General features: G+C 34.1%; 1 protein-coding gene across 12 annotated transcripts in view; it reads right to left on the reverse strand.

Annotated features, from left to right (window-relative positions):
• Window positions 1-1,133: 1,133 nt before the first annotated feature.
• strbp (spermatid perinuclear RNA binding protein) overlaps window positions 1,134-21,438 on the reverse strand; it is a 195,103-nt gene continuing 174,798 nt past the window's right edge. For 4 of the 12 annotated variants that reach the window (XM_087270222.1, XM_087270220.1, XM_087270223.1 and 1 more), the window contains exons 15-19: window positions 19,546-19,680; window positions 19,141-19,281; window positions 18,789-18,921; window positions 16,678-16,728; window positions 1,134-1,523 (exon numbers count right to left, since the gene is read on the reverse strand). In XM_087270222.1, coding sequence (XP_087126348.1) covers window positions 1,402-1,523; window positions 16,678-16,728; window positions 18,789-18,921; window positions 19,141-19,281; window positions 19,546-19,680 — 582 coding nt within the window. In that variant the 3' untranslated portion in view covers window positions 1,134-1,401. Of the gene's footprint in view, window positions 1,524-5,108; window positions 5,928-9,322; window positions 10,079-16,677; window positions 16,729-18,788; window positions 18,922-19,140; window positions 19,282-19,545; window positions 19,681-21,438 lie in introns of those variants that run through there. The other 8 variants (XM_087270226.1, XM_087270224.1, XM_087270227.1 and 5 more) reach the window with 2 other exon arrangements.

Here is a 21,438-nt window from a genome sequence, read left to right on the forward strand (position 1 = left end):
TCCACCTTCGATTCATCTTAATCATTATAGTAATGTAGATGTAAAACTGAAGCAGAAAATATTAATTTACAATGATGAAGGGCAGAGGGTTGCTGAAAAACTACGGAGAGATTTCAGCAACTGTCTTGGCTTTTACTGCATTTTTACACCTCCCTTTCTTCATGTGTTCAATACTTATCCCTGCGTCATTTTATTACACATCACTTAATTTCTAAACTAAATAGATTTGTTTTCTTTGCATACATGGTTTTCCCTGTTACCAATATTCAAGGAAAATTGCAAGTCAACGGCACCTTTAGAAATATGTTTTCTAAGAATAATGGTGACGTGTTCAATACTTATTTTGCCCGATGTATGCATTAAATGACTTTGAAAATACAAAGGTGTTGTAAATGTAAAAAATAGTATTTTTAATTAATTCAGATTCATGGAGGGAATTTATTTGGGTAAATCTTGCCCAAAAAGGTTCTTTATAACACCTAAAATCAAATGCTTTCAAACTAGAGATCAAAAAATGGTGAATGCTGGAGAAAATGTGCAAATGTATTGGAGATTCTTTCCACATATTTTGGGATAGTAATATTATACACACCTATTGGCAAGATTTAAATAAAGAGACAAATGCAATAATGGGATTGAATCTAGAATGTAATTTTTTTTAACTATCTACCTGCGAAATACCAAAAAAGTATGTATTTCTTTTTAACACACTACTAACAATAGCAAAAAGGCAATTACAAAAAAAAAATGGCTCAAAGAAGATCCTCCATCTCTAGGCGAAGGGTATGATATTGTTAAAGACGTTTATGACATGGAAGTACTGACATTTTCCTTGAGACAACAATCCTATAAAACTTCTGCATGCTGGGGCAAATGGTTGAGAAGAAATGTATTGTTTTAATGTCATTGTGGTGCTTTTACTTTATATATGTTTGGAGCCTGTTGATCTTTGGCACGTAACTCTTAAAAAAATTATAAAGCAACATTTTATCAACAATAAATTTGAATGTAAATAAGATTGTATTCATTCATTTTTCCATGTTTCTTTAAAAATGTCAGTTTGTTTTTTATTGCTGTTTTGTTCATTTTGTTCTAAACTGTTTTGAAAAAGGAAAACATGTATAAAAAAAGTATTTTTTATCTCATGTTAACTTTAATCACAGTCTGTGAGTTCTACATTCTGATAAATGATTCGCTTTAAATAAAACGGAAGGCATGGAATCGAATTGGTGCAAAAATAAAAACATTCTCCACTACACATCGTTAGCCCTCTGCTTTTACTAGCTTAATATAACGTCAAGAAACGTCAACACCCAGTTATCAGTCGTCTGAACTGTGCAATGCTGGTGTGGCGTCAGATCATGGAAAGGGGCTTGTGTGCTTGACGATCATTCATAAAGCTCAAAGAAAAGAATAAAGCCCATTTAATATCGTGTCGCTTTTCTCTATATATTGCATTTCCACATAAAACTTACCCATACAAAGACTTACCAGCTCTAATTCAAAACTGACCGAAGTCTCGTCTGGTTGGGGAACAGAAAAAATGGATTTGCTTTCAAAAATGTTTGTTAAAAAAAATGACATTAATGACAAACAAGTATATTTAAACTATCACTATCATGTGATGCCTGTTGTACTATTGCTTTTATTAAACTACACCGTACTATTACAATTAAACTAGTACTATTCTGTAGTATTTTTGTGATTACATCCCATATTTTCCTATTTTAAAGCTACAATATTTCACATTCAAACACAACAGTTAAAATATGACTAAATACGTGGGGGAATTCATATACAGTATAAGTGGACACATTCAGTATACAAGTGATTCGGTCATATCCTGTTTTAGAGAAATCCTACTTTTTTTTTGCCCAACACGTTTGGGTTTTGGTGAGAAACTGCAACATTCTGTTTATTACTGAACGCACAGCAAAATATCAAAACTATTTTGACATACAAACATCAATACATTATTAGTGATATTGATTGAGTCATCTACTCCTATACATGTCAGGCTATCAAGTGGAGGACATTTATATATGTAAATGACTTAATGATAAGCATTCAAACTACAGTAAAACAATCCTGGTGGAAGTAAAGTTCTTTAAATCTGAATAAAGTACAGCTACAATCATTTGCAATCAAGAATATTCGCATTGCTGTGCTCTGTGCTTGATATCTGGGAGTCTTTTGAGAGCGGTTTTTAATTAGTTTGCCTAAAATTGCGCTACGACAGACCTGCTGAAGACAAACGCAAAATTAAAAAGCGACCGCCTGCTGCTGCATCAACTGAGGCCTGTTTCACAACACACATGCCAGCAAAACGTGCATTTCTGCTGAGTCTAATGAGGAAAACACTGATATCTGGGTTACTAGGGTGAGCATCTCTTTTAATAACAAGCATCAATTATTAAATATGTTTGGGGAGTTCGCTACTGAAATTACAACCATCATTATGAAAAGCAAGTTTTTTACATCAATCTCATAAGATTTAGATCTTAATGCAATTCAATCTACACAGAATTGAAGCCAAACCCAGAATGTAGCTATGAATAAACTGGATTCAGGCAGAATTATTGAAAGGAAACTTTTTTGTGGGTGTCTTACTGTAAAAAAGCCTTGCTAAATAGGTTTAGAGTACACTTTTTACACACAAGGTCATGCTGATTGTGCAAGCAATGTGAATGCTGTAATACGGGCACTGACGTATGGTGTTCACACTTGCAGTTTGGTTCTTTTGGCTGGTTTGGTCTCCAGCACAAAAACGAAAAACAATACATTTAATTTCAGTTTACAGTCATTTTGTAAAGACAATTCTGTACAGTATGTGTACATGATAATATTAGTTCAGTTATGCACTCAAAAAAGGCTTATAAATGCTGTAAAGTAGTCAAAACTGCACCAGAAATTCCTGTCACACACAGCTGAAAATGCTTTACAAGAAGATGTAGTGTTGCTGTCTTTATTGAACTGTAATGGGCATCATTTCAACTAGATATACAAGGGATCATTAGAGAAGTTTGTGCCTCACAGATGTATTTAAATAAGTTTGATCTCGTCTGAATCTACCAGGTGTGTTTTTTATTCAACGATATCTCACGTCAATTCGTAACTTTTTGATTTAGTGGCTTTTTTGTATGAAATCGTACTATCTCATTCGGACAATATTGTACGGTTTGCATTATCTCCCAATGATGGTTGAGTTTAGGGGTGGAGTTGGGGGCCAAGCCTCGTTTTAAAAATTGATACAATAATTGTACATTTCAGAACTTGTACGAATTAACCACTAAAATGACAAAATGTAAAATAGTTATGTTTCCTCGTGAGATTTTTTTTTTTCTTACACAGCCTCTAGAAATTCTGAGACAATTTATCTACAATTCTTCTGTCAAATTTGGCAGGTCTTTTTCAAACACAAGCTGTTATTTCAACAATATTTGACATTTTAACTTTTCTTTATACAATATTCATTATGGCTTGCAATCTGTTTGCCTCCTACTAGGGCTGTGAGATTTGGGGAAATATCTAATTGTTGTTGTTTTTTTTGACACATATTGCCATTTCGATTTGATTAGCTTCCTAATGCTAAAATGCAGTGAGTGTTAGTTAAAAAACGAACTGAAAAGCTATGCACTTACTTCACATTTATTCAAATTTATTTTTAAATATTTAGAAATGAAACACTCATTTTTCTCTAAAGCAAACAGTAAACACAAATAAAATGACTCTACCTTTCTGCAAACAAGTTAAACTTAAATTAGGGAGATAATTTTAATATAATATATTATGTTATTATAAGTTATTATAAATACAAAAAATTATAATTATATAATACAGAACACTCAGTAAACGAACATGGCCTAAACAACTCTAAAATTGTACTTTGCTGTTGCTTGCTACTAGATTCTTTCAGTTGACTTTTTAGCAAGACGCTCCTCATGCCTGTGGTGCTTTTTTAGGTGCTGGTTGTTATATTTCCTCGGGCTGTGGCAACAATTATTACAAATTATCTGTTTTGTTTGGTGTCTGTGACTTTGAAACCAAAATATTCCCATTTTACTGATTTTTCTTTGATATTAATTAATCGATTAATGGTTCTGAAGCGGGAAATGCCATCATTCCACTCGTCCGCTCTTTCCTGTTTTTTTTATTGTGGGCCTTCTGCATAGTTCAGTTGAGCAATTCTGATTGGGCAGAATAAAAGTGTGCTCACTCAATTGGCTAGTGAAACTGTCACACACAGATGGCAGTCACTCATTTGCTCTGGGCGGGGCAAATGTAATAATATATTTATATTTCATATCACAGCCTCGTGCATTTAGCTAATCACAATGTTTCAATCGATTTCGATTAATCACACAGCCCTACCTCCTACAGAGAACAAATCTAATTAAATCAAGAGCCAAATTGTGTAAACCATTTGCAATAATATCAGTTTTAGGTAAAATTACTCACCATTTCTGCACTCCGTAATGTTTTATCGCATTTACAGAAAAACTAAGACTAAGTATACAACCCTATACTAAAAAAATAATAGTTCATGTATTTTTTAGTGCATGCTTCATTTCTTTAGCTGTCTTTGGTCCATGCTACATTCATATATCAGGCATCTTGCATCAGAGATTTTTTGAAAGTGGACTGAGACCCATTTTCCAGCGCTCTACTTTTTTCAAATGGTAGCATTCGCAAACTACATTAAAAGAGCAACTCCACCAGTCAGCATTCATCAAACCCAAACCTACCAAGTGTGAACAACACCCATACATGTCCAAATATGTGCCCCTTTTATGTGCGCTATGAAACAGGCCTGAGAAGAAGGGATAATGATATGAATGAAATGAAGGGCCACCTATGCCACATTACAGTAACCTTAACCTGTGCTTTTTACAAGTAAAAGTGAAGAGTGACTAGGTCACATTAGCTGCCCTCATACCGTGGTTACGTGTACAAGTATGCACCTAAGTCGACGGCTAGAAAGAAAAAGAAATCTGCCGTCGGGTGTGCTTTAGAAAGACCTGCGTGTTCGCCTGTGAGCAGTGAATGTAGGTGGCACAGTTGGCCAGATGTTTGAAGGACGAGCTCTTAACCCAACCAGAACACCAGACTTTGGTCAACTGAGCAAAAAACAAAACAAAACAAAAAAAAACAGACGCAGAAATGATACGGCGAAGCTGCTCGAGTCCGAGAGAAGGAAGCATTACTAATCTACTACAGGTAGATTAAGAAAAGGGCTTTCATATTGCATGTTCACAAGAATAATTTACGAGATTAAATTGCTTAGCATATATATATATTGTATACTGTATATATAAAACTGGAAGAAAGGTGTATATATCCTAGTATAACGGTTACACTTTCCAACTCTAAAATAATGAATACCAAGAATATGTATATGTATATATACTGTATATAAATATACATAAGTACATTGGTATATCTACACATATATATTTATAGTGCCATAGACCATACATATATATGCATGTATTTATAATATAGCCACATATACACATGTGGTGAATATACAGTGACAATGACTATATTGCAATGCCAAGTTTGAGTAAGACTCAACCGAACATTCACATCTCAAGTAAGCTTAAAGCCCAAAAGAGTTCAAGTGTATTGCTATATAAGGAGGAACCCGAGGTCCTCGGGCCACTTTATCGGGACGAGCAAGTCAAATAGAGAGTATTGCTTTTGTAAGATTGGTGCATTTTTGGATCCTTAAATCGGGTTTGTTTATGAAGTTTGGGCCGTTTCTGTGAGGTGGAGACAGCCTGGTCAAGCCTGGAGTGGTACGACAGTTTAGAGCCACACAACCTGATGGTTCTAGAAGTCAGAGAAGAGATCTTGAGGACCCAAGTGAATAAAAAAAGGAGCGATGGTCCGCGGCTGGTAAAAGGGATTGTCAATGAAAAGACCACCTACAGTGAGGACAAGAGCAGAGAGAGCTGCGATTAATGTTGTGGCCCGGCAGGAGGCAGCGGTAAATACATTGTGACGGCAGAAAGAAAGTGGGGTTAGGGTGTGTGCCACAGGGGTGTATACTAGGGTCTCTGCTCTTTCGGGCTGTACGTGGGGTTTTCATTGCACCGGGAGCGTTTCAGGTTAATAATAAAAAAGACATCAACAACTTAAGCTGCACGGTTAACTTTTCGACAAAACGTAAAAACAAAACAAAAACAAACAAACAAACTTGGAGCTCATTCCTTTAAGAAAAGGCAGAGGAAATGTGAAACGTATGTGGCAACTCTGAGGTTTCCATACAGATGTAGTTAGTACATAACTCTGACAAATCAGACCCGTTGTGATTTTGGAGAGAGTATAGTACAATGACAGCTATCACTACCAAAGAGGACATGCCATTGGTTTGGAGTGGACACTTTGATAATGACCATGACAGATGTGAGGGATCCATTAATGATGGATGGGAATAGCGTGACCACTCGTAGAACCATGGAGATGGAGTTCCTCTTTGGTAAGTGACGATCATGACCCAGCCAGAAGCCAGCACAAGCACTGTCTAAATCACCCAACAGGAAGCAATGCAATCAATGTTTCAAGAGCATTTGTAAAATGAGGAACTGGAAAACCTTCAATGTAAAGAAGGTTATGCTATGTTTGACTCAAAGAAACAGGTGAGGCATGTTTTGCAGGTCTGTAACTCAAAGGGTCAAGAACAGGGCTATTATAGCAAATAAAATAAAAATAAAAAAACAATGTATTTTACTTGTTGCCTGATGTACTAAAACAATTATAAAAAAGCTGTTTCTTAAATAAAGCTAACTAAAATAAAAGGAAATATTTAAAAAAAAAAAAAGTCTCACAGTTGTCAAGATTTAATTGCAAAAATCTTAATAACTAAATCTAAAATGAATAATTTAAAAAAGTACATAATTACCTACATTTAAATACTAATGCAAACTTATTTTATTGCATTTACTAAAAGTTCTAAAAACTAACAAACATTTTTGTAATTTTAAATTTAAGTGCCAACTTAAAATAAAATATAAAAAACTTTTTATTGCAGCTAAAACAAAACAAAACAAAAGAAAACAAAATCACCAAAACTCAAATTTAATTAATAATATTAATTTAAAAAAACATAATATCCTCAACAACACTAGAACAACCCTGATGAACCCTGAGCACAGTGCCATGGACCGGAATATTGGGAATGGTCTTGTGCTGGCTTTTGGAGGAGTATGAAATCACATCTCACACACAATAAGACACTCACCAATAAGTTAAAACAAAAAAGGACAAAAAGACATTTCAGTAGCATGTCTCCATGGATCCCTTGTTGCTGCTTTCGATTCTCCGCTGTAAGGCTGTGACTGGAGGCTCCGCTGTGTGTCCATGTTAGGGACCGTGTTTGACCTGTCTGTGTTATGTGTGTCTGTTTGTGTTTAACTCCACTTCTGCTAACAGATGAGTTCATGATAGACGTCTAGAGCCTTACTAACTAGTCTTCTGTGAGGAGAACCGGACAGTAATGATCAGGACAACTCTGACATCAAGCTCAACACGGGGTCAGCATTCATTCACTGGGACAGCCAAAGGGGTCAGAGGGCATGGAAAAGGTTTGAAAGGCATCTCAACATGATTTGTGTTATGGAAATATTACTAAACCTTAGGCTGTTTTTTTTTTAAATTTCTAAAATGTACAAAATTTGGAGACAAAAAAATTGTATTTGATAAAAGGACAGTTCCTGATTCAATACAGTAAATGCTGTTGATTTGGAAAAAATATAATTTGAAAAAACTGTGAACAGCAATGCACTTATAGTGGAAGCTTATTGCACTGGTAGTTTTTAGACCTCAGAATTCCAAAAACTAAACTAAAATAAAATAAAATAAATAAAAAAAGTAATAAAACCATAACAAAACAAAATGCTCCCAAAGGAAGACAACATGAAATGAAAGTAATTGACTTGCACAAAAAAATAACACAGACATTAAAAAACTACTTCCGAGTTCACAACTTTAAAAGCACCCCATAGAATTCAACAAAAAATTATATATATATATATATATATATATATATATATATATATATATATATATATATATATATATATATATATATATATATATAAATATATATATATATATATATATATATATATATATATATATATATATATATATATATAAATATAAATATATATATAAATAAATATATATATATATATATATATATATATATATATATATATATATATATATATATATATATATATATATATATATATATATATATATATATATAATTTTTTGTTGAATTCTATGGGGTGCTTTTAAAGTAATTTATAAAAATAAAATAAATATATAAATATATAAAATATATATATATATATATATATATATATATATATATATATATATATATATATATATATATATATATATATATAATTTTTATTTTACTAACAGACAAAATAACTAGTCAACAGGACACTGCAAATATCGACTTAAAGTTAAACTCTACTAAAAGATAAAAACAAGCCAAACAAAATAACACAAATAATGAAAAACAACAAAAAGCAGAAAAAAAGTAAATAAAGAAAAACAGACCAAACAACTAAATCATTAGTCAAGAGGACCCTGCAAATATCAACTTAAAGTTAAACTACTTTCTAATAAAAGCTAAAACCAAACCAAACAAAAACACTTAAATAATGAAAATACCCCAGACTAAACAGAAACAAAATAACTTCAAAAGGACTTTAATTTTAAAAGGACTTCAGCAGGAAAAAAGTACAGAAAACAGACATAACAACTGAATAATTAGTCAAAATGACCCTGCAAATATCGACTTAAAGTTAAACTCTACTAAAATTTTAAAACAAACCAAACAAAAATACTAAAACAATGAAAAACAACAACAAAAACCTTAGACTAAACAGAAACAACATAAACAACAAAACAAAATAACTTTTAAAGAACTACACCAGAAAAAAAGAAAGAAAACAGACAAAACAACTATAAATAATCAAAAGGACCCTGAACAAATCTTAAAAAAAATCTTAAAATAAACAAAAAACAAACTATACCAAAAACACTAAATGGTTTCAGAAGAACCCCAGACTTCCACATAAAGTGCATTTGCTTAATATTACATAAACAAACAATGAAACAAAAGAAACTTATTTTCATTATTTCTGTCAATAATATCAAAATCCTGCCCATACAGCATAAAGTTGTATTGAATCTGAAACATGCCTTAAAACCTCTGTACATTTCGAGCTGCTTAACGGTTAAATCTATATTATCTGAATTCTACCTTAAATAGTTTGAAACATACACCAGTCAGTGCTTGACATTTCATGAAGATAAAGGTTTTATTTGTTAGCAGTAGTTCGTATTAGATCTATACACATCTTCAACACAGCTCCTGATATTCATACACTGTCATAAAAGCCTATTCCCAAAAACTACAAGAAAAAAAACACAACCATTATGATAACAAAAAAAGAGGCCGATATAATTTAAATGAGGTAACAATTCACAGTACAAATCCTTCAAGTTTTTCTCTATGAAGAACATAAAAGCTGTATTTGCTTAAAACCAGAAGACGATATGAAAACAAAAACTAAACGTGGTGATAATCAAATAAAACTTACTTTACAAATACCCTTATTAAAGGGACAGTTCACTCAAAAATGAAAACTCCATCACCACTTACTCGCCCACATTTTTTAAAACCTGTTTGGAGTTTTTTGTTTAAGCGATAATCATTGACTTCCATAGCATTTCCTTTTACTATAGAAATCAATAGGTACCAACATTCTTCAAAATATCTTCTTTTGTGTTCAACAGAAAAAAGAAACTCATTTAGGTTAGGAACCACCTCAGGGCAAGTCAATTTCCATTTTGGGTTAAACTGTCCCTTTAATAGCTGTCCCTGCATGTGATAGTGCTGTACTATCTGACCTTCCCTTATATTTGTGTGTATGTGTGTGTGTGTGTGTGTGTGTGTGTGTTCGGCTCCTGAGCTAAAAGAAAGAGTAGTGGGGAACGGGGTAGGCGGGCACTTTCATGACGGGCAACAGAAGCATTCTCTTGGGCAAACCTAGAGAGAAAATGAGAAGAGCACTCCACATAAGTCCAGGACAAACGAAAAGACCTGAGCGTGTGTTGCTGTTTTAAAATGAAGCTAGTGCCAATTTTTTAGCATGGGATATGAGGACAGGAAAGAAGAAGAGAGCGCAGAGGTCAAGCAGAGAGGAGGTGACACACATGTACCTGTCAGATGAGATATTTATATAGAGATGCATCCAGCTGAGCATATGAACTACAGGGCGTGTTGGGTTGAATAATGGTTCTGGAGTATGGCTGGGTGATTTATTGTTGATCAGATAAGAGGTAATGATTATTTCTTTTAATCTGATTGGTCGATATCTTAAAAACACGCAGCTAAAATTGAATACACTTACGTTTTTTGAATATTTTCCAGCATTTCGATTATAGTTAACATAAAATATTTGTTTGCTCTGAAAGCACTTAAAGATATAATTTGATGAGCCCCCAACATTTTAACCAAACTATCAAAAATTAATTAGAATTAAAAATTAAAAGTTAAAACAATAAAATACTGCAAAAAAGAAATATATATCATTTATTCAATTAAACACAATAAAAGTTTATAACCATGTGATGTTATCTAGAAGTATTCATGAAATTAACATGTATAGGACTGCACAATACAGTATATCAATTCAGCATTGATAGCATAATGTGTGTGTGTGTGTGTGTGTCTGCGATAGTCACATCGCAGGATCTGCAATGTTGAGTGGGCACTGTATTTGATTAGCACCAAAGCTGAGAATACATGAGATTTGTGCAGTCCTTACAGAATATAACCATAACAGACTGAAAAATTATGTTTTAAAGGCATTTATGCACAAAAAAGTAAATTTGTAACTTTAAAGAGTAATGATTTTTACTAAATTTTTAATACAATGAATATTAAATAACATTATTTAAGATTTCATTATTCTATTTCTGTACCAGAATACTGTTTGACTCCATAAAGTACTGCTTCTTTGACTCACTTTCTTTGCTCTATTGTATTATTTTTCCCTTACAACATGAACCGAATCAATCTAAATTAATAGCAAATTTGCCTTTGTGGATAATTCAATATACAGTTAAAGTCAGAATTATTACCCCCCTTTGATTTTTTTTTCTTTTTTTAATATTTCTCAAATGATGTTTAACAGAGCAAGGAAATTTTCCCAGTATGTCTGATAATATTTTTTCTTCTGGAGAAAGTCTTATTTGTTTTATTTAGTCTAGAATACAAGCAGATTTGTTTTTTTTTTAAAACCATTTTAAGGTAAAAAATTATTAGCCCCTTTAAGCTAACTTTTTTTTTTTCCTACAGAACAAACCATCGTTATACAATAACTTGCGTAATTACCCTAAACTGTCTGGTTAACCAAATTAACCTAGTTAAGCCTTTAATTATCACTTTACAGCTTTATAGAAGTGTCTTGAAAAATATCTAGTCAAATATTATTTACTGTCATCATGACAAAGATAAAATAAATCAGTTATTAGAAATGAGTTAATAAAACTATTATGTTTACAAATGTGCTGAAAAAATCTCTCCGTTAAACAGAAATTGGAGGAAAAAAAATAAACAGGGGGCATATACTTTAAGGGGGCTAATAATTCTGACTTCAACTGTATACATAGATATATACATATAATATTATATATATTTTTTGTTCTATATTTATTTATGTTTTTACACAAAATAAATCTTAAAATAGGCTTCATTTTAGATTTAAGCTAGATTTGATAGATATTAAATACATGTAGCAAGCTAGTTTACTAGCACATTACACAATCATTGAGATATTCATGTGCTGGTTCTATTTAACTCAACTTAACATCAATAAACGATATAAGATTAATATATCACACCAGCCTTAGTCTTAACCACTAGACAGAACTATCTAACTGAATTAATAATGCATCTGAACCACACTGAATTGTAGGTAAGGGGGGCAACATGGAGGGTTACAGGAGTGATCTGCGGGCTGGCGCTCTTATGTGGAGTGTTCATTCTGTGCCGTGTGGGTGTGTGTGTGTGTTTGCTGCATATGTGCGTGTGTGTGTGTGTGTGTGTGTGTGTGTGTGTGAGCAGGACTGTAGTCGTAGTCTCACAGTCGCTCCCATTTAGAAATCCCAAAGCAGCAACAGGAGGAAGAGGGTTGGACAGCGTAAGATGACTGGTGAGATTTTCTGCATGCACCAAAACCAGAGAGACGTCAAAGAGAGAGAGAGAGAGGGGGCGCACTGTTCTCTTACAGCACAATGCTGGGTTTCACCTTCCACCTAAAGGAACGGTCTTTATGTGGCAGGCAGAGACCAGGGCGCTGGGAGCAACTTCATATCCAAACCCTCCACCCGGCCCACAGATAAACACAGCAGACCCTCCCAATTCAGCCCTCCACCTCACCTAGTCCCCCCTGCACATAAGGTTCATTCAAAGCATCTTCATCTAGGCCTGAGACAGGAGAGGAGCTACCGAGAGAGAGACGAACTGTGGGATTTATTTGTTTGTAAAACCGACAGATCGTATTTGCCTTTTTGTGTTTAAGTATGTATAACGTGTGTTTTGGTGGAGTGTAATGAATTAAAAATTCAGTGGTTATTCAAGGCAGCGTGTATTATGTATTTTTATAAGAAGCGCTAGTTTTGGAAGTAAGTCTTGGAAGTCTTTGTTAAAATTGTCATCCACCATGAACCAAACAACTAGCTGAAAAAAGATGACACACAAACTGACTAGAAAAGTCTTTAAAACTGAAAAAACTAAAGTATAAAATAATTCATATAAAATGAATTAACCTGAACCGCAAAACCAGTCTTAAGCCGCCTTTCCACTGCACACAACATTTGGACACGACTGTCGGAAAACGCTGCACAGAATTTTTAGTTCTGACGTGCATCATGGGAGAGAAGCTGTTCTCGTAGTGTCCGAAATAAAGGAGTACAAAAGCAAGAGTCTTTATTCTCCGTTGGTTCACCATGATGGAATTAATGCAATAATGGAAACTCATAGACCGCTAAAAATGTTGGAGGTTATGTGAAGAGAATTTTTTATTGCTTTTTTTTTAATATAGACTTTTTTCGAATTCAAAAATAATGAAAAATAGTATTTTTCATCTCGCACGCACAGACTTACTTGGACAATACTGAAATACATCAGATCCGGTCGACCGGATCTGCATACGGTCTAGTCGCAGGAGTTCAAATATCGGATCCAAATTTTCCGCATATGGAGATGATCAGAACTACCCGATTAATCTCCATTGACAATGGTTGACTTCCAGTCTGTCGCTTGCCGCTTACATTGGAAAAGTGGCTTTTAAATTAAAACCGTATATTTTTGCGCATTAACCAAGCATACATTGTTTGGGAGTTTTCTTTTATGCCAAAAATCATTAGTATATTAAGTTCATTTTACATTTTGCTAATATACACCATATATACCCCATTTTCTACCATAAATAGAAATTTAATTTAATTTGGACATGTTAAAGGCAAATTTCTCAGTATTTTGATTTGTTTGAACCTTCAGATTCCAGATTTTTTTTTTTTTGTATGTTGGTTAAATACTCAAAAAAATGTATTTTGCTGCTTATTCAAACTACTTATTTATGATGAGCTGAAAATATAATTCTGGAGATTTTCTGAGGACAACTTAATTGTTTTATGTTAAATAGACCTAAATTTGTAAGTTAATCGATATGTGTCTGACAAAATGAATGAATTTTTACCAACGCTATCACACGGCAATTCGTAATTTTTTGATTTAGTCGCTAATTCATTTGAAATCCTATGATCTCATTCATACAATTTAGTATTATTTGCTCATCCTCCAAATGACAGTTGGGTTTTCCGCTAAACTGGTAAAACCTTAAAATTGTTGTTTCCTTGTGAGATCAGGCTGGTTTTTACAGTGAAGATTGTCCTGTAAAGTAAAGTATATGCATCAATGGTAAGCTTATCTATTCATCTTTCTGATCCATACATTTCAGCTTCCCAAAATTGACACTTATCACTAGTTTTGTGGTCCAGGGTCGCATTTAAATATAATTATCCAAAATTAATACAAATTATAAAGCATTTGGGATTCTGAAGCATCAAAACTGTTATACACGTGTGATAAAGCTTTGATTTTGTTGTTGTTGTTGTTGTTGTTTACTTTAGTGCATTATATTGTGCCTGTTTAATTGTATCTTTTATTAGTATGTGAAATAATACTGAACAGTAGATATAAAATATAGATATAGAAATATAACTGAAGAGTAGATATAAAACTTATAACTGGGGTCGTGAAATTAGCTGGTTGATTTATGTGACTAAAGTGTTTTTACCCAATTAATCATGTAACAATTATAGGATTGAATGATAGGATTTACTATTAATCAAGTAATTGAAGCATGGATTAGGAAGTAAAAATAATGTCATTCCAGATTTTCTGCATCTTGGCTAAAAATTGTCCTGTCTTAACAAACTATACATCAATGGTGAGCTTATTTATTCATATTTCTGATAATGCATAAATTTCAGATTCCAAAAATTGACACTTAGATTAGTTTTGTGTTCCACGATCATATATTTAAATATAATTATTTAAAATGAATACAAATTATAATGCATTTGGGTCAAAGATGAAAAGAGGGTTCTGAAGCATCAAAACTGTGTAATAAAGCTTTGACTTTAGCTTTTTGTTAACTTTAGTATGTTTTATTGTGCCTGTTTAATTGTATTTTCTTTTTAGTATGTGAAATGAGCTACTGTACATGTCAGAAGTTGCATTTAAATCTGCATCTGTGGAAGATGCTTTATATATTTAAAAAAAGCAGATCTGATGGACACTTTATCCCATGGCAACACTGCAGTGTTCTCACTGCTCTGTCAGAGCTTTGTGGGAAAGTTTGGGCGATTATACTCTACTGTGTATACCAGCATAATCACTGTGGTTGTAAAATTAGCAGGTAGATTTATGTGATTTACGGTATGTCCTCTGAACTGTTTGCAAATTGCTTATAGGATTTCCTATCAATTAAGTTATTGAAGCATGGATTAAGAAAAAAAAAACATTCTAACTCTGATGATGCTAAATGACAAAGTAATAATATTGCTTGAAGAATCAGCACAAATCTGAGGCAACAGCTAATGTAACGATCACTCTTTATGTGAATGGGCCTATAAATGGACAGACTGCAAAGTTGAACAGTTGAATTTGGTTTAGACGGCAATAAAAAGAGAAAGCCTTTTATTTATTGTGGCCGTTTTTTGCAACAATAGCATTTTTGGGGACTTGGACAAGCAATAAGTTTCAAAGTGCTAAGATAATTTTTAATTATAGTTATTGCTATAGTTATATATTAAGTTCATTTGGAATTTTAAAGGTGATTTTTGTCACCTTTAAATCACACTTTTTGATTTGTTTAAATCTTCAGATTCCAGATTTTTATGTAGTTGCATCTTGGCTAAATATTGTCCTGCCCTAACAAACTTTACATTTATTCAGCTATCTAATAATGGATATATTTCAGATTCCAAATGACATTTGTGACTAATTATGTGGTCAAGGGTCATATTTAAATATAATTATTCAAACTTAATATGAATTATAAAGCATTTGGGTCATAGATGAAAAGGGGGTTCTGAAGCATCAAAACTTCATTGTGTCTGTTTAACTATATTTTTTATTTGTATGTGAATATTTTTTAAATGATAGTTCTTGACTCAACGTAAATTACAAAAACACTATTTTGTGAAAACTGCGACATCATGAGCAAATGTGTAGTCAGCAAATGTGAGAGCACAAAAATTGTGCACTACATAACTACTAGCCTAATGTGAATAATACAATGTTTTTAGTCATGTTTGCGTATCTGTGTGAACGGAGGTCATTTTGATGAAGTCTTTTGCAAAAAGTTTTTTAACATTTGTAACATAAAATGTACTGGTCAAACAGTAAAACTAAAATTCTGTCATCATTTAATCCGCATCAAGTCTTTGCAAACCTTTATGACTATGAAACACGACGGAAAATATCTTGAGAAAAAAAAAAACCCTAATGCATTTTGTCCCAACAATAAAGGTCAATGAATGATTTTTGGAGCCCATTGACCTTTATTGCATGGTAGATATCTTCTTTCATGTTCCACAGAGAAAACATAGCCATGCATGTTTGAAAAGGACATGAAAGTAAATGATGACAGAATTTTCCTTTGTTGTTCAACTATCCCATACAGTATCCTGTTCTCTCCTCTCCCTCCACCAAGCCCAGCGGCTGCTTTGAATGATGTAACTGTGCGCTGTAGACAGCAGCACCACAATGCTGACGCTTACAGAGGCGCCCAGAGTCAGGAGAAATGGGCCAAGCGTCGAGCAGGCAGACTAGACGAGCAAAGTCACACTCAGGCCAGGTGCAGCAAGTCTTGCTCCAACCACAGTTAAGAACCAAAAGGTTATGGTTCGGTTCCATCGTCCAGGGAGTCGTTTCTCTACGGGAGTCTTTGTGGACGTGATTTTGGGGTCTGAAAGCCCAATTAGAGAGCTGAATGGGGGAGTAAGTGGGGGCAGATTTGGACCCTAGACCCTGACCGGAGTTAGGGAGGAGGGGAAGGAAGGGGTACGTACCGTATGCAGGAGTGGCGGCCGCTGCGCTGTACCCGTATGGGGCTCCGAAGCCTGTGAGAACGGTGAAGTGCAAGAGTTAAGACTCCTTCATTTAATTTGTGCGAGGGATTCAATCCTATGTGAGTCACGTGAAAGAACCTTTATTCTACTGTATATATTGATTTTGATATTGATATTAACTACATTTACTCAGACGAGCGAAAAACAATGTTGAATAAATACTTTTCATGAAAAACAAGGGATGAAGTTCTGATTTAAACTAAAGGCTAATGAGTGAAATTTAACAATACATTTTGATAAATATAAAAGAAAATGTTTAGATAAATAATCAAGACTAAAAAATAGAATTACATAAGATTAAAAATAAGTAACAAAATGCTCAGGATGTAAACATTTCTGTATATTAATGTAAAGTTACTCAATATATTATTACCAACGTTGATTAAATTAGCAACATTAAAAGTACTCAGGTTTTTTCTGTGTTTAATTTCTGTAACACAAAAGTACAAACTTTAGTTTCACTATTTACATAATAGCAGAACAGGGTTTTTTTCATGTTTGTATGTGATGTAACATTGTATGCGATTTCAATATCTTACGGTCACCAAGGTTACATTGATAATATATATTAAAATGTAATAAATATTTTTAGAATAAAAATAATAGTAATAAAAATAATAACAAAAAGCATTAAAATTTTTTAGTTTTTCTTAAAACTTGATTTAATTCTGTCCTGACAAAGCTACATTTAGGGTGCTTTCACACTTTTCGGAATTGGCTGGTCCGAACACAAGTTCGATTGCCCCCCTTGCCATTTTCTCGACTGGTTTGTGTTCACAAACTGGTTGTGCTTTTTCCCTCTGAACTCTGAACGTTTGCGTCATCGAACTGCTGTTGTGTGTATAGGTGTTGTAAGGTGACGGCCACGCAAGCCAAAGCAACAAAATGGAAAGACGTATGCACATCACGGTCATTCTGCTTTTACTGAATCTTTTGGTTTTGTTACCAAAGCCAAAATAGAGAAAGCCACTTGTGTCTATCACAGATACATTAAAAACATTAGAACAACACACAATGTCTGCAGAAGCCTTTTTTGGAGGAGACAAGCAGAAATTGTCACTGTGTTTGCACAAGGCATGGGCCGGTATAAGATTCTGATGTCTGGGTAAACAACTAAAAGTTTTTTTCCCCCTTGAAAACAATTTTTCAAAGATTTATAATATTTTGGAGCATTAATCTAAATTATTCAAATTAATCATTGAATTCTGCTGTCTTCATTAGTTTCAAAAACACAGATTTCTTCACAAATTAAAACGGCATGTTTGGATATTTTTTTTGCGGGAGAAACTGTTGTCCTAAAAAATAAAAAAGTAAATAAAAAATCTTACACATACCTTAGGAACGATATTACAGAAAACAGAAAATATTGATTTCTAAACCGTGGTATACCTTAAAAAACAGTTATCGTCCTATGCCTAGTTTGCACTGGGTTAGTACTGTTTGTCGCCAAGGTAGGTGATACACACACACACACGAATGAACGTTATGTAAACTAAAGTTTGTTGTACAGTGGCGGTTTATTTCCGTCATTTGGTTTGATTGGATTCATATCAAAAGTGACCCGAGTGTACCAGAGTTCCCACAAATTGTACCCCAGTCCACCTCTTTCAGGTGGACTCTGGTATGGTCCGTGGGTGCACATCCGAGTTCAGAAGACATCGTTCACACTAGCTAATCGTACCGAACTCTAATGTCAAACGAACCTGGGTGCGGACCAAAAGGGCTAGTGTGAAAGCTCTTTTAACTATCAGTGAATCAAATATTACAAAAGCAATATCTGACTAAAATTTAAATACTTTAATATCTGAAGAAAATATTAGTAAAACTAATAAGCGGTAATCTCTTTTTCATGCCAAAAAAACATTAACTTAATAATTAAACGTAAAAAAATCTATGTGATACAATAAAATAAATACTTTATAATTTGAATGAACAATTAAAAATGATGAATACATTTATTTCAAAATTTTGACCAAAAGTAAAGCCAAGTTGGAACTTCTGTGGCAGGTTTTGAGTCACTACATAAACACAGATTGGCATCAAACACACACCTGGCGTGACGTATCCTGGTGCTGCTGCAGCGCTGACGAAGGCTCCTCGTGTAAGAGTTGGTCTTCCTCGGCCTCGTGCAGCCTGAACCGCAACAGCAGACACAGCAGCGGCTGCAGCTAATGCCCCTTTACTCTACAATACACACACATATACACACAGAGAGTAATAACCCCACAGGCTTTAATGAGCAATGGCCCAAGTCTCAGTCTCATCTGAGAAATATTGATTACAGAATATCCAACAGAGTGGTCATGACTTACAGATGGTGACCCAGGTCATTTGAGGGACACGCTAAACACCGAAAACTATCTGAATGCTACTGGTCACAAATGAAAGCAAGCAAAGTTGTACCTGAGGGATTATTTTCTTCTTCTTGTTGCCAGCAGCATTCGGCCCGGAGAAGAGTTTCTCTAGAGCTGCAAGGGCAGCGCTGGCTTTGGCTACTTTCTTATTGGGCCCTGCACCGCGAAACTTCTGTCCATCCACTTCCACCTGCCAATGAGAGAATGAGATGAGACTTTTGAACAGGACATTATTTATATTGCATACAAAGTTTGATTTTCTTAAACATGGCACAATTCAATCCAAGGCAGAACAGTGCGAAATATGTTGCACAACAAAGATTAATATTTGGGTAATATATTTTTTCAAACCCTAGTGTGAGTAATAGCTATAATGCTTGCCTTAGGAAACATAAGTAATAAACAATATATTATTGTTGAACAGGAAAGTATATTTGTGTCTGGTGAGGCCAACCTCCATGACGAAGCGTTTGTCGTGACTTCCTCCACTCTCTGAGATGAGCTCGTATTTCAGGCCGCGCCGCTTCTCATTCAGCTCCATGACTGGGTTCTTCCCGCTGGCCGTCAAAATAGGACCCTGAGTTCGTACCTGGATAAAGAACATGCTATTAAACTGAACTGAATCAACATTGCACTGACATGAGTTGAATAACACTATTGTGTTTTGTAGAGCTGCATATAATTTCATGTAGTATGCTATTCACGCAAGTCTCACAGTTTCTAGGTTCAAAGGCAAAAATTAGGTCAAAAGTAAAAAAATAAATATTCAATTCCATGCATGTTCAATAAAAAAAGTCAGTAGAGGCTTTTCTTCAATGTCAAACATGTTAGCAATCTATTGGTCACAAATGAATAATTCGATTCACAGAATTCTGATATCCCCAATGCGATGCAAGAGTTACATTCAGAAGGTGCGCAACAATTTTCATTTCCTGACTCCAGCTTTTATATTCCCATTGTGCTTTGTGCTTGATATCTGGGAGTTTTTTGAGAGCGGTTTTTAATTAGTTTGCCTAAACTTGCGCTACAACAGACCTGCTGACGGCCCTTGTTCTTAAATGTAAGTCTGTTCTGTGCTTTCGCTTTGTTTAGACACGAAAACACTTTGAAATAAAAACGTCGGAATTCTCTTTCTTTTCATTACAGGTGCCGTCTCCCCTTCATATGCAATCCTTAAAACAGTCATAAAGCTTAATGTGACTGTCAGCTGACGCGCTCCATAGTGATAAATAGACGCTGTTTTCCAAACGCATTCTGTATTGTGATTTGGAGCGGAGCAAAAGTCTGGTTTTTGGGCACGTGTTTAAACAGACATACACATAACTAATAATCTTGGAGGGTTTTTTTTTTCAAACTTAAATAATTTCGTCCTTCGTCGTGATTTTTTAGGGGGGGGGGGGGGGGGGGAGGTCGGGGAAATCCCTTATTATGGTAGGCATATCCCTTTTTTCACATCTCAATGTTGACAGGTATGGCTCATCTGGGAACTTCTAATCATCTTGACTATCAATAGCTATGTTTCCATCCAAAAATGCGAATGAACTTTATGCGCAAAACTGGATCATCACAAAAAAAGACGTGCAAATAAAGCAGCGTTTCCATACAACAAATCAAAGCGAAAAAAAATAGTCACTTCCTAATTAACTGGCGCCAAATATCAACAGTAAAAACTGAATTTTCTGCAGGAGAAGCTGCATGAATCTTTTCTTCATGTAATAAATGACCTCAGAATGCAATCCTGACATGCAGTGAACGTGCGGTGGCGTTTGAAGGTGTCAGACGCGGAGCACAGATGCTCTTGATTCTGGAGGTCATTAATAATACAATTACACTAATAATAAAACGGTAAAGTGTTACCGTTTTATTATTAAAAGGTCAGATGGTTTACATTGTGCTCAGCCAGCTGATTTGTCCATTTATGCACATTTTTATCATCACATGATGTCTTATCACACAATCAATCGACCTATTTTAATGTGCATACTGAAATTTGTGCGGTAAAAGTGTTTTCATTGTAGTTTATGCATATCTCATCGAATAAAACGTTTATCCTACTCAATTATGCGCATACGTTTTTTTATGCGCATTTTCAAAATGTGCATAAAAATAAGTGGATGGAAACATAGCTAATGAATACATTCACATCCATATTTATATGCTTGTCTGTTGTGCTGCTGTTTTTGACAGTTAGGCATCAACTTGTGACTGAAAAATACGTAGGTTAGTCTATGCTATATTCAGCCGTTTTTTGTTTTTTTTTTCTGTCAGCTTTGCATTTTATTAAATCAAAAAACTTAAATTAAATAAAATAAATTAATAAACCATTACATCTCAGAATAATGTTTTG

Source organism: Danio rerio, chromosome 10, assembly GCF_052040795.2.
Source record: "Danio rerio strain M-AB ecotype USA chromosome 10, GRCz13ab, whole genome shotgun sequence".
Lineage (NCBI taxonomy): Eukaryota > Metazoa > Chordata > Actinopteri > Cypriniformes > Danionidae > Danio > Danio rerio.